Source organism: Phyllobates terribilis, unplaced genomic scaffold, assembly GCF_046119375.1.
Source record: "Phyllobates terribilis strain yellow unplaced genomic scaffold, ASM4611937v1 Scaffold_5__5_contigs__length_657084704, whole genome shotgun sequence".
Taxonomy (NCBI): domain Eukaryota; kingdom Metazoa; phylum Chordata; class Amphibia; order Anura; family Dendrobatidae; genus Phyllobates; species Phyllobates terribilis.
Genome location: NW_027362765.1, coordinates 244,426,395 through 244,440,053, shown reverse-complemented (window position 1 = coordinate 244,440,053; position 13,659 = coordinate 244,426,395). Strand labels below are relative to the sequence as shown.

Sequence of the window (13,659 nt, the reverse complement as noted above, 5' to 3'; positions counted from 1 at the left end):
AGCGCTGCCAGCAGAGCGGGAGGAGGACGTCGGGCACGGAGCGGAGAGGTGAGGGGAACAGCGTCCCTGCCGACGCTACAGTACCCCCCCCTTTAGGCCCCCCCTTTTTTAGGCCAGACAGAAATTTATCAAGGATGAGAGGGGCATGGATGTTCTCCCGGGGCTCCCACGTTCTCTCCTCAGGACCAAACCCCTTCCAATCTACCAGAAAAAGGGTTTTTCCTCTTACCCTTTTGGTGGCCAGAATGTTCTCTACCTCAAACTCGTTTTCAGCGGAAACCGGAGCAGGAGGCGTACCTGTAGACTTGGAAAAAGAGTTAAGTACCACGGGTTTGAGGAGAGATACATGGAAGGAGTTAGGGATCCGCAAGTTGGCCGGCAGTTTCAATTTATAGGCCACTGGGTTGATTTGTTTGATAACTTCTAGTGGGCCGATGAACCGAGGCCCTAACTTGTAGGAAGGAATCTTGAGCCGGACATACTTGGACGAGAGCCAGACTTTATCTCCAGGACGTCTGCTCGGACGACTGAAGGAGTGCGGATCGGGTACTCTCCCAAATGGAGGAAAATTTGCTAACGAGAGATTCCGCAGCCGGATTGTCCACTGAGGTGGAGACGGGAAAAGGGATCCGAGGATGCTGACCGAAGACTACAAAAAACGGGGATTCGGAGGAAGATTCGCTCTCGTGATTATTGTAAGAGAATTAGGCCCATGGCAGGAGATCCACCCAGTCTGAATGGTGGGCATTAACGAAGTGCCAGAGGTAACTGGTCAGGATCTGATTGATCCGCTCCACTTGACCATTGGACTCTGGGTGGTATGCGGAGGAGAAGTCCAGGGTGACGTCAAGCAGCTTACATGTGGCTCTCCAGAAGCGTGAGGTGAACTGAACCCCACGATCCGACGCGATGTGGAGGGGCAGCCCATGGAGACGGAAGATGTGGCGGATAAAGTCTTTAGCCAGCTCGGGTGCAGACGGGAGGCCTGGCAGGGGAATGAAATGAGCCATTTTGGAAAAGCGGTCAGCGACCACCCAAATGACCGTACAACCGGCAGAGACAGGGAGATCTGTTATGAAGTCCATAGCTATATGCTGCTAGGGGGCAGCAGGTACTGGAAGAGGAAGGAGGCGACCGGCTGGCAGGTGTCTCGGAACCTTGTTGCGGGCGCAGGACACACAGGCAGAAACAAAGTCTATTACGTCTCTGTGCAGGGTAGGCCACCAGTAGTGCCGGGTGATAAGCTGGAGTGTCTTTTTCTGACCGGCATGGCCAGCAAGCTTAGACGAGTGACCCCAGTGTAGGATCTTCTCCCGATCAGGTACCGTTACGAACGTCTTTCCGGGAGGGAGACGATTTAGACTCACGGGGGCCACCTGCATTACTCTGGCGGGATCGATGATGTGTTTAGGTTCCTCCTCAAGATCAGACACCAGGAAGGATCGGGACAAGGCATCAGCTTTGATGTTTTTGTCAGCCGGGCGAAAATGAAGAACAAAATCAAAGCGAGCAAAAAACAAGGACCACCGGGCTTGGCGCGGGTTAAGTCTCTGGGCACTCTGGAGGTAAGCCAAGTTCTTGTGGTCCGTGTAAATTATTACCGGGTGAAGAGCCCCCTCGAGCAGGTAACGCCACTCCTCCAATGCCAGCTTAATGGCCAATAACTCTCGGCCTCCTATAGAATAATTGCGCTCAGAAGGGGAGAAGAGTTTGGAGAAGAAGCCGCAAGTTACCATTCTCCCGGAAGACGATTTTTGGGTAAGTACCGCTCCGGCTCCAGAGGAGGAGGCGTCAACTTCCAGGAAGAATTGTTTGTTGCCGTCCGGGCGATGCAGCACCGGGGCGGAAGAGAAAGCCTGTTTTAAGGAAAGAAAGGCTTCCTCAGCTTCGGGCGGCCATTCTCTGGGATTAGTGCCCTTACGGGTGAGCGCAGAGATTGGGGCAGTCCGGGAAGAGAAGTGCGGTATGAAGAGGCGGTAGTAGTTGGCGAAGCCCAGGAACCGCTGAATAGCCTTCAACCCCTCTGGTCGAGGCCACTTCTCGATGGCAGACAGTTTTTCAGGATCCATTCGTAGACCGCTCTGAGAAATTATGTAGCCCAAAAACGGAAGCGAGGTCTGCTCAAAGAGGCACTTCTCATATTTAGCGTAGAGGTGGTTCTGCCTGAGCCTGAGCAGAACCTGACGAACATCCCTCCGGTGTGTGGGGAGATCCGGAGAGAAGACCAAGATGTCGTCCAGGTACACCACTACGCAGGAGTAGAGAAGGTCCCGGAAGATGTCATTGACCAACTCTTGAAAGACGGCGGGAGCGTTACAGAGACGGAAGGGCATTACCAGGTATTCATAGTGGCCGTCCCGGGTGTTGAATGCCGTCTTCCATTCATCCCCCTGACGGATACGGACCAGGTTATACGCCCCACGGAGGTCCAGCTTGGTGAAGATTCTAGCCCCCCTCAGACGATCAAATAATTCCGGAATGAGCGGAAGGGGGTATTTATTCTTCACCGTGATCTGGTTAAGGCCTCTATAGTCTATACAGGGACGGAGTGAGCCGTCTTTCTTTTTGACGAAGAAGAAACCTGCTCCCGCCGGGGAAGTAGATTTCCGGATGAATCCCCGGGCCAGATTCTCCTCAATATATTCTGACATGGATCGGGTCTCAGCAGCGGACAAAGGGTAAATGCGCCCACGGGGAGGAGTAGCGCCGGGCATCAGGTCGATTGGGCAGTCGTATGGTCTATGAGGGGGTAATGTCTCTGCCTCCTTTTTATTAAAGACGTCCGCATACGACCAATAAGGAGCCGGAAGACCAGGTAGATTGGCTGGAGTAGGAGAAGGACGGACAGGATGGACGGGAACTAAACAAGTCTTATGGCAGTCCTGTCCCCAGCGAAGGACTTCTCCGGTCTGCCAATCAAGCACGGGTGCATGTCTCTGAAGCCAAGGTAGGCCTAGTAAGAGGGCGTGAGAGAATCCAGGCAGAACATGAAAGAAGATGCTCTCAGAGTGCAGCATTCCCACCTGCAGGGTTATGGATTCGGTGATGAGTTGGATGGGATGTGGTAAGAGGCCCCCATCCACGGCAGCGACAGATAAGGGTACAGCTAGAGGTTTGGTGGGAATGCGGTATTTCTCTACCAGAGACTGAGAAATGAGATTTCCGGCAGCTCCAGAGTCAAGTTGGGCTAGTTCAAAATAACGGTTCTCCCCGCAGATGATAGAGACCGACAGCAACAGAGATGGAGAGGGTTTACTCTTGTCTAGGACGACCTCTCTGAGCGATCCTAGACACAGGCGTTTCCCGACCTCTCCGGGCAGGAACGGATCCAGTGCTCCTTACTGCCACAGTAGAAGCAGCTCCCCTCGGCACGGCGTAACTCTTGACGGGTTTTGACCATCTTGGTCTGGTCGACCTGCATAGGCTCGGGTGAGTGCGCCTGGGGAGTATCGGGAGAAGTGACAGGTTTCTGAAAGTTAGAGGCTAGATGTGGAAACCTCCTCTCACGGGTGACCTCTTTGGCGCGTTCCTGGAACCGGATGTCAATCCGGGTGGCAAGAGTTATTAAGTCGTCGAGAGTGGTAGGTATGTCCCGACCGGCGAGTTCATCTTTAATACGGCCGGACAGACCCTCCCAAAAGACAGACACCAGGGCGTCGTTATCCCAGGCTAGCTCCGAAGCAAGGGTACGGAACCGTATGGCATATTGGCCCACGGTGAGATTTCCTTGATGGAGGCGTAGCAGAGATGATGCGGATGAGGTCTTCCGTCCGGGTTCGTCGAAGACTTTCCGGAAAGCTGTGAGAAAGGCTGGCAGGTTGGACACCAGGGGGTCTCCTCTCTCCCATAGAGGATTTAGCCAAGCCAGTGCCTCCCCCGTGAGATGGGACATGATGAAGGCTACTTTGGCCCGGTCGGAGATAAACTGGTGGGACAGGAGTTCAAAGTGCAGGGTGCACTGGTTTATGAAGCCCCGAGCTTGAGCGGGGTCGCCTCCGAAGCGTGGAGGTGCAGAAAGCCGGGGTCCGGGGCAGGATGCCATGGTATTGGTGGGCAGCGGCGCTGCCGGGCTGCGAGTCATGACACTAGCGGTGGTTGCTGGTGGAGCAGTCAGAGTGTCCAGGCGAGAGTTGACATTTCGCAGATGACTCAGGATGGACTCCTGTTGGGACCTCTGACAGGACAGTTCATGACATAGGTCCGAGAGCGAGGGAGCTTGGGTGCCACTGGGTTCCATGGCCCGAGCAAACTGTAACGGGTCTGGGAGGCGGAACCTCTGAGCAACTATACAAGGGGGCGGTCCTTGTAAGGAAGCGGGTGGCTCCCAGGGAAGACGGGCAGGTAGTCACGGCAAGTGACAGGGACAGTCTCTGGGTAGAGGGGCAGGTAGTCATGGCAAGTGACAGGGACAGTCTCAGGGTAGAAGGGCAGGTAGTCACAGCAAGTGACAGGGACAGTCTCTGGGTAGACTAGCAGACAGGTAGCAGGTGGACGCTCCCAGGTGAGCGGGCAAGAGTCTCTGGACGGGCAGGTGGTCACAGCAAGTGACGGCAGAGCCTCCAGGTAGGCTAGCAGGCAGGTAGCAGGTGAGCGCTCCCAGGTGAGCGGGCAAGAGTCTCTGGACAGGCAGGTGGTCACGGCAAGTGACGGCAGAGCCGCCAGGTAGGCTAGCAGGCAGGTAGCAGGTGAGCGCTCCCAGGTGAGCGGGCAAGAGTCTCTGGACTGGCAGGTGGTCACGGCAAGTGACGGCAGAGCCTCCAGGTAGGCTAGCAGGCAGGTAGCAGGTGAGCGCTCCCAGGTGAGCGGGCAAGAGTCTCTGGACTGGCAGGTGGTCACGGCAAGTGACGGCGGAGCCTCCAGGTAGGCTAGCAGGCAGGTAGCAGGTGAGCGCTCCCAGGTGAGCGGGCAGGCTGGTTCATAGACAGACTGACAGGTGTCGGAAGGCAGACCGTCGGACCGCAGGCTTGCAAGCAGGTAAGCGGATATCAGGCAGGTATCAAGCAGGAATCTGGCAGGTGACTGGCAGGTAACTGGTAACGGGACCTGAGGGCTGAAGCAGAGTGAAGGCTTTGCAACAACATTGCTCGGGCACCTCCATTTTGGAGGAGGTGCCTTATGTATGGTGAGGTCCTCCGGCCATTGGCCGGGGACTCCTTAGGACGGCGCGCGCGGCCCCTTTAAGAGAGGGGGAGGGCGCGCGCGCGCGCCCTAAGCACAGTGGCCGGGAAGCAGCGCGCGCTGCCAGCAGAGCGGGAGGAGGACGCCGGGCACGGAGCGGAGAGGTGAGGGGAACTGCGTCCCTGCCTAGCAGGAGGCAGGGACGCCGACGCTACAGGTCTGAATACTTACGACCATGTCATATTTCAGTTTTTCTTTTTTAATAAATTGGCAAAAATTTCTACATTTCTGTTTTTCTTTTTCAGTCAAGAAGGGTGCAGAGTGTACTTTAATGAGAAAAAAAAATGAACTTTTTAGAATTTACCAAATGGCTGCAATAAAATAAAGAGTGAAAAATTTAAAGGGGTCTGAATATTTTCCATACCCACTGTATAACAATGCAACCATATGCTGCAAAAGTATTATATTGTGCAGTTACAAACAATACTACTATATAGTGCTCATTGCAGGGCTTATAAGCCTCCTCACATTGGCATGCCAGGCTGGGCTGTCACTCTCTACAAGGAGATACATTAGCCCTTAGGTCCCACTAAGAAGTCTCTCATACAGCCAAATCAGATCTCATACTATACTCTGACGAGGGGCAATATCCCAAAACACAGTGTCTGCAAATTGAGATTCTGGTTTGACTTTTATCAAAAGTCATACAATAAGGCTCGTTAAAGGGTCGATAGTGACTTTTAGGATTGCTACTTCCAACAGGTGGCACTAGAGTTCAAGTCCTCTTCCTCTCTGAAGAGGCAATTTACATATTTAATTTCCCAGAGCAGCATTGCAAGTCTTATAAGCCTCCTCACATTGGCACGCCAGGCATGTAACTATTCACAAGGAGAAACATTGAAACATTACCCCTTAGATCCCATATAGTGCTCCAATAATACCAACATACAGTTCTACACAGAAATATACAATAGCAAAAAAAACCTGCTATACAATTAATTTTATGATGGTTGCAAACCTCAGATAGCAGAATGTATGTGACGCTTTTCAGCATTACAAGATTATGGATCAGGTTGCCAGTTCAGACCAGTAGAAATTACTTATGATGTATTTCTCTAGGAAGCAAGAATAGACCAAGCATGGATGAAAAACTCTTACACGCAACTCGTAGAAACCTATACATTGAATTTTCAAAATAAAATTACAGAATAACAACTCAAAAGTCAAGATCTAAACTGAAATGGTGGGATATTGAGTAGATAAAGTTTGGGATCTAGGGGTATTTGAAGACTAATGACCTTAAAAGAAACCCTATACATGCGTTTAAGATGTTGATAGTGTAGGAGTTTTAACATATAAATTGGAGGATCATAAAAGGGTTACTGTAGAGGGCAGAATGCAGGCGGCACTAGATGGGCCTCCGTCAGCACTGGGATACTATACTGTGGGATAGGGCTTTCTTCTGAATTGATGATTTTGTAATATGGATCTTGAACTACTTCAGTAACGTCCATGTCTTTTTCTTACAGGAAGATGACTTTGAAACAGAAAGCGATAAGGTTTTGAAGATCAGCGAAGCAGATGATGCAGGTGAGTGAGTCTTCCTGGATGTTGCAATCATGGCGTATATCCTACCTTCCGTTATATATCCATTCTTGGGTGTCATGGTGACTGCCATGGTATCAGCATATTATCCGAATGGGACTGTGTTCTGTATAATGACAGTGTATTATTTATTCAGTTCATTGGATGAATAATGGATGGCTTTGTCTAATAATCAATACATTTGTACAGGAAATGACCTAAAATTGCCAGATTCTCCAAGACGTTCTGTAACTTCACGCTCAGACAGAAGAGGCCCGTGTGCAAGAATTATATACTGTATGGGCCTTATGCAATCAAATCGCTCATCATAATGCACAATTCCACCTGCTTTAGAGGTGGCTGTGGACCCCTTTCCTCTTGGGCCCCTGTACGGCTGCCCTGGTTGCACTAATGATATGTTTGCCTCTTGTTATAGTTTCAGTCCTGCAAATAATAAAGTGTGCACTACAGATTCAGAGATATAGTTAGAATATTACACAAAAAAAAAAAAAAATTAAGAAAAATGTCTTCTTTATGAATTTTTATTTCCTCTAATTAAATGCCGTCCTATGACATTGCCCCTAAAGTGTGTGTTTCTGTGGAATATTTTGACACTTTGCAAGCAATATAAATCATACAGTGTCTAATTATATGTGCTATTCAGTATGATGTTCAAGTAATTGTGCCACACATCAGCCAACTACACTGGGGGTTATACGCTTGGATCCCCAGTGACTCCAAAAAGCAGGTGCCCCTGAGCCTTATCTGAATGGAGTGGAGTTCGAGTACGTGCACTTCCCCTCCATTCATTGTCTATGACACTGCCAGATACAGAAGGAAATGGCTCCAGGTTCTTTGGCATTTCCAGTGTGTTTGCTAACAAACAGACACTAATGAGAAAGCTCAATTGAAGCTTTTGTGTATAAAATGGCTTTCACCGTAGGTGTCTGTATAGAACCAGTGACCCCATAATTAGAGCTCTCTTCTTATTCCAACAATGAGGCCTTTGTCAGTCCTGCAGCTCTATAATATATTACTATGCAGAATTTGATTACAGATAAGACCTTTTCTCCACCTAGCTCAGCATTTTTCTGCCAACTGTATATTGACAGAAAAAAAATTCCATGCTGCCAATGGCACCTTTGTTGATGTATTAAAAGGGTTGTCCGAGACTTACATATCGATGACTTAAGGTGCAGTTGCACCAACCAATTTTGTGGCTGGAACGACAGCCGATCAATAAATATTTACTGATCAGTGGTCATTTAATAGCCGGTTTACCCAGGCAGACCTCTCTTCAGATTTGCACCTTGCGATCAGTAATAGATAGTTCATTGCTCATAGGCCGCTAATTATTTTTGGCAATACGAGTCCTGTTTAGAACGATGATCTCTTGTACAGCACGAAAAGATCATTTCACCCAACGAACAAGGGTTTTTCTCATCATGTTTACACTGCATGATTATCATGAAACAAGTATCCTAACCTATCCTATCCCACTCATTCACGATAATCATGCAATGTAAATGGATCTATAGGTTCGACTCCAGGTATCTGACTGATCAGCTGATATCTGCTATAGCACTTGCTAGATGTTAGCAATGTATGGGGCGGACCACCACAGCTCGCTGTTTAGTGACTTGCTGATTGCTGCAGTTTATTTCTAATTAAAACTTTAGTTGATTATTTCTAATATTTTATCATATTGAATCTTTTGTGTTACACTTTGTATTGGTTGTATATTAATCGCCCCAATTGATTTGTTATATTGAAGGTGTTCTGTATATTTAGGTAGATTAGGCAATAATAATATTTAATATGATGTTGCCATTTTTGGTTTTCTCACTCTCAAAAAGGTACGAGAGAAGTGGAGTTTAAAAGTGATGCATACAGTGGGTACGGAAAGTATTCAGACCCCTTTAAATTTTTTACTCTTAGTTTCATTGCAGCAGTTTGGTAAATTCTAAAAAGTTCATTTTTTCTCTCAATAATGTACACTCTTCACCCCATCTTGACTGAAAAAAAACAGAAATGAAGATTTTTTTTCAAATTTATTAAAAAGAAAAACTGAAATATCACATGGTCATAACTATTCAGACCCTTTGCTCAGTATTGAGTAGAAGCACCCTTTTGAGCTAATACAGCCATGAGTCTTCTTGGGAATGATGCAACAAGTTTTTCACACCTGGATTTGGGGATCCTCTGCCATTCTTCCTTGCAGATCCTCTCCAGTTCCGTCAGGTTGGATGGTGATCGTTAGTGGACAGCCATTTTCAGGTCTCTCCAGAGATGCTCAATTGGGTTTAGGTCAGGGGTCTGGCCGGGCCAGTCAAGAATGGTCACAGAGTTGTTCTGAAGCCACTCCTTTGTTATTTTAGCTGTGTGCTTAGGGTCATTGTCTTGTTGGAAGGTGAATCTTCGGCCAAGTCTGAGGTCCAGAGCACCCTGGAAGAGGTTTTCATCTGGGATATCTCTGTACATGGCCGCATTCATGTTTCCTTCAATTGCAACCAGTCGTCCTGTCCCTGCAGCTGAAAAACACCCCCATAGCATGATGCTGCCACTTCCATATTTCACTGTTGGTATTGTATTGGCAGGTGATGAGCAGTGCCTGGTTTTCTCCACACATACCGCTTAGAATTATCACCAAAAAGTTCTATCTTCGTCTCATCAGACCAGAGAATCTTATTTCTCATAGTCTGGGAGTCCTTCATGTGTTTTTGAGCAAACTCTATGCGGGCTTTCATATGTCTTGCACTGAGGAGAGGCTTCCGTCGGGCCACTCTGCCATAAAGGCCCCACTGGTGCAGGGCTGCAGTGATAGTTGACTTTGTGGAACTTTCTCCCATCTCCCTACTGCATATCTGGAGCTCAGCCACAGTGATCTTGGGGTTCTTCTTTACCTCTCTCACCAAGGCTCTTCTCCCAAGATTGCTCAGTTTGGCTGGACGACCAGGTCTAGGAAGACTTCTGGTGGTCCCAAACTTCTTCCGTTTAAGGATTACGGAGGTGCAGCGGCCGTAAGGTACTTGGTAACCGGGTCCAGCAGTCTTCCAGGGATGTCACGGTGGCAGGGGCCCAGCTCCGTGGCCCTGGTCGAGCAGATGAAGGGAGTATTTACAGGGGATTCATAGTCTTTATGTGTCTCCACCTGTGGTGCCTGGTCAGGGATGACCAGCGCTGCTGTGTGGACTGTAGGGGATAGATGGTATGGCAGCTGGGATGAAACACTTCCCACAGGCGAAGTGGACCCCAGGGAAAGCTGATATGAAGGACGGCGGCAGGGGAAACAGGGTGAAGAGAGCAGGGCAGCAGCAGTGATGATAGTTATGGTGATAGCACAGCTGCAGGGAGGCGCAGAAGAAGACAGACACGAGGAATGCAGTCCGGTTACCTTTACTGCAGAAAAAGCTGTTTAGTCCGGGGCACTGGTCACTAGGTCCAGGAAGGTCCGGTCAGCCTGAAAGCAATCGGAGTCCACCCCGTCAGGTGTGTTTGGAGGCCTGCCTGCTGTGCTTCTCCGTTGCGGGCCCCGCTGCCTGTGAGCTATCATGCGGTCCCTTTTCTTCACTCCTGTCCTAAGCGCCGTACTAGCAGGCGGTGCGAACCTATAATGGGTACTGCTGTCTTGGGTGCAGTTCCAGGCTCTAGTTATGCCGCTGTGCTGCCGGGCTTCTGCTTGTGGCCAGAAAACTTGCAATCTCCTGTCTCCCAGATTCGGTTGCCGGGACGTGCAATCCCTGTACAACCCAGGACTCTGGTGTCCTCTACTCCGCAGCCTGGGGTGAGCTCTTCACGTGCTCTCCTCCCCAGAACGTTCTCCTTCTCTCTCTGCTGCTTTAGCCCCCTCTCCCTTCTCTCTCACACTCACTGACTAACTCCTTCCCCCAGCCGGAAAAGGCAGCTCCCCAAAATAGGGTGTAGAGCTCCCCCTTCAGGTCAGGGATCAGAACCTGTGTGTGCATGTGGGGTTTACCTGACGTGGGGAGCTCCTCCTGCTTCCAAGTGTAATATCACCTCCGGTGAAGGAGGCAACACTACTGTGGCAACCGGCCAATGGGGCGCCACAGAGGCCACTGTGCTCTTAGGAACCTTGAGTGCTGTAGAAATTCTTTTGTAACCTTGGCCAGATCTGTGCCTTGCTACAATTCTGTCTCTGAGCTCCTTGGGCAGTTCCCTTGAGCTCATGATTCTCATTTGGTCTGACATGCACTGTAAGCTGTGAAGTCTTATATAGACAGGTGTGTGCCTTTCCAAATCAAGTCCTATCAGTTTAATTAAACACAGCTGGACTCCAATGAAGGAGTAGAACCATCTCAAGAAGGATCACAAGGAAATGGACAGCAAGTGACTTAAATATCAGTTTTTTTTTCCAAGGACAGTCACGGGAATATTTGTCAATTAAGATTTTGGCCAATGGACATAACACTGTTCATCAAATTATATTTTCAAAACTGGAAGTTGTCAACGTGTCAACGAGCTGCTATAAGTTGACCTGCTATGCTCATTATCTTTATTTCTTTTTCATGAACAATTCTTGAAATCTCTAATCCAGTGGAAGTGAAATTGCCTGAATTTTCACTATTCACTATTTCACTGGAACAATCAGAGAAAAGGTATAATAGAAACAAGTCACCAATTCTGCATTTATCACCCTCTCCTGGTTTTGTCTCCCACTCCCGAGAAAAAATACTGACCGAATACTGATAGTGGGGCTTTATTAAGACTATCGACTTAGCCTATCATATGCCTGGCATGTTGACATGTTGATGATCAGATCTTTCCAATACATCAATTCTTTTTATATGGACTTTTTGAACGTTTAGCTCAGGGGTCTCAAACTCGGCTGGGTATATGGGCCGCACATGGAAAAAATTTGAATTTGGGGGGCCGCATTCTTTGTTCAATGTGACATTTTTAGTGATACCATTTTTTTTTGTATACACCTTTTGAACATTTTTTCCGTGTTTATTTTTTTATGGCTTGGGTCGTTATGGATGTGGCGATAATAAACGTGCACTTTTTTGTGTTTACTTTAGTTTACATATAAAACAGCATTTTTAGTGCCCAATATTTTTTCATGCTTTATTTTTATTTTTTGGATTTTTACAATTTTGTTTCCCCCAATTGGCCACATTCAGTAATATTGTCTTACAATTAGCATCATATAGTAATAATGGCAAACATCTTGTAGTAATGTTCCCCATCCAAGTCCCCATCTTGTACTAATGTGCCCCATCCAGGTCCCCATCCTGTGGCTATGTGCCCCATCCAGGTCCCCATCTTGTGGCTATGTGCCCCATCCAGGTCTCCATCTTGTGGCTATGTGCCCCATCCAGATCCCCATCTTGTGGCTATGTGCCCCATCCAGGTCCACATCTTGTGGCTATGTGCCCCATCCAGGTCCCCATCTTGTGGCTATGTGCCCCATCCAGGTCCCCATCCTGTGGCTATGTGCCCCATCCAGGTCCCCATCCTGTGGCTATGTGCCCCATCCAGGTCCCCTCTTGTGGCTATGTGCCCCATCCAGGTCCCCATCCTGTGGCTATGTGCCCCTTCCAGGTCCCCTCTTGTGGCTATGTGCCCCATCCAGGTCCCCATCCTGTGGCTATGTGCCCCATCCAGGTCCCCTCTTGTGGCTATGTGCCCCATCCAGGTCCCCATCCTGTGGCTATGTGCCCCATCCAGGTCCCCATCCTGTGGCTATGTGCCCCATCCAGGTCCCCATCTTGTGGCTCTGTGCCCCATCCAGGTCCCCTCTTGTGGCTATGTGCCCCATCCAGGTCCCCATCCTGTGGCTATGTGCCCCATCCAGGTCCCCTCTTGTGGCTCTGTGCCCCATCCAGGTCCCCTCTTGTGGCTATGTGCCCCATCCAGGTCCCCATCCTGTGGCTATGTGCCCCATCCAGGTCCCCTCTTGTGGCTATGTGCCCCATCCAGGTCCCCATCCTGTGGCTATGTGCCCCATCCAGGTCCCCATCTTTTGGCTCTGTGCCCCATCCAGGTCCCCTCTTGTGGCTATGTGCTCCCTGTGCTGTTCTTCACACACATAAAAAAAAAAAAGATGATTCTCACCTGTCCTCCGTTTCCTCGGCGGCCTTCCTGCAGATGTGGCCCCAGACACCACAGAGTCCGACCCCTTGACGATCCCGACCTGGTCCAGGAGGAGCCGCCGACAGCAGCGCTGCATTGCCGCACAGAGACTGTCTCCCAGCACAGCATTTTCAATGTCAGCCGCCGGCCAATCAGAGGCCTGCAGCTGACATCTGCATATGGCAATGACGTCATACTCGCTGCGCCGACACGCAGATATCAGCTGCTGGCCTCTGATTGGCCGGCGGCTGGCATTGGAAATGCAGTGCTGGGAGACGGTCTCTGTGCGGCAATGCAGCGCTGCTGTCGGCGGCTCCTCCTGGACCAGGTCGGGATCGTCAAGGGGTCTGTGCCTGCGGGCCGCATAAAGCAGCCTCAGGGGCCGCATGCGGCCCGCGGGCCGCGTGTTTGAGACCCCTGGTTTAGCTCATTAAAGATTAATCAATACCTTCCCAAAATATGACAGTAATAGACTTTAATTAGCCCACTGATACAGGTTATTACATAGGGTCACATTGTGCTGTCCAACTGAGGTATGATGTGTGCACCTTTCACTTTACTACAAGGGGCAGTTTTTTGCAGATATGCTGTTCATCCGAGCCCCTGTCAGATGGTAAAAAGTTCACAAGAAGCTGTAAATTTTCTATATGGTGAGCAGAGCTTAGCTATAGGCTCATCCCAGAAAAAAATGCTGCACTATGAGGGCTCATTCACACTGCCATATAACACGGCCGAGTGCTATCCGATGTTTTATCGAAAATCATTCGGCCCAATGTTATACTATGAAGCAGTGCCGATCTCCGTTTTCACATACCGATGAGAAAATAAACGCAAATAATCAGATCACACTAAACCATTCAAGTC

General features: G+C 49.4%; 1 protein-coding gene across 3 annotated transcripts in view; it reads left to right on the top strand.

Moving 5' to 3' along the window:
* MXRA7 (matrix remodeling associated 7) overlaps positions 1–13,659 on the top strand; it is an 84,472-nt gene that overhangs the window by 42,566 nt on the left and 28,247 nt on the right. For all 3 annotated transcript variants that reach the window (XM_073683965.1, XM_073683966.1, XM_073683967.1), the window contains exon 2: positions 6,648–6,708. In XM_073683965.1, the coding sequence (XP_073540066.1) occupies positions 6,648–6,708 (61 nt within the window). The remainder of the gene's footprint in view (positions 1–6,647; positions 6,709–13,659) is intronic.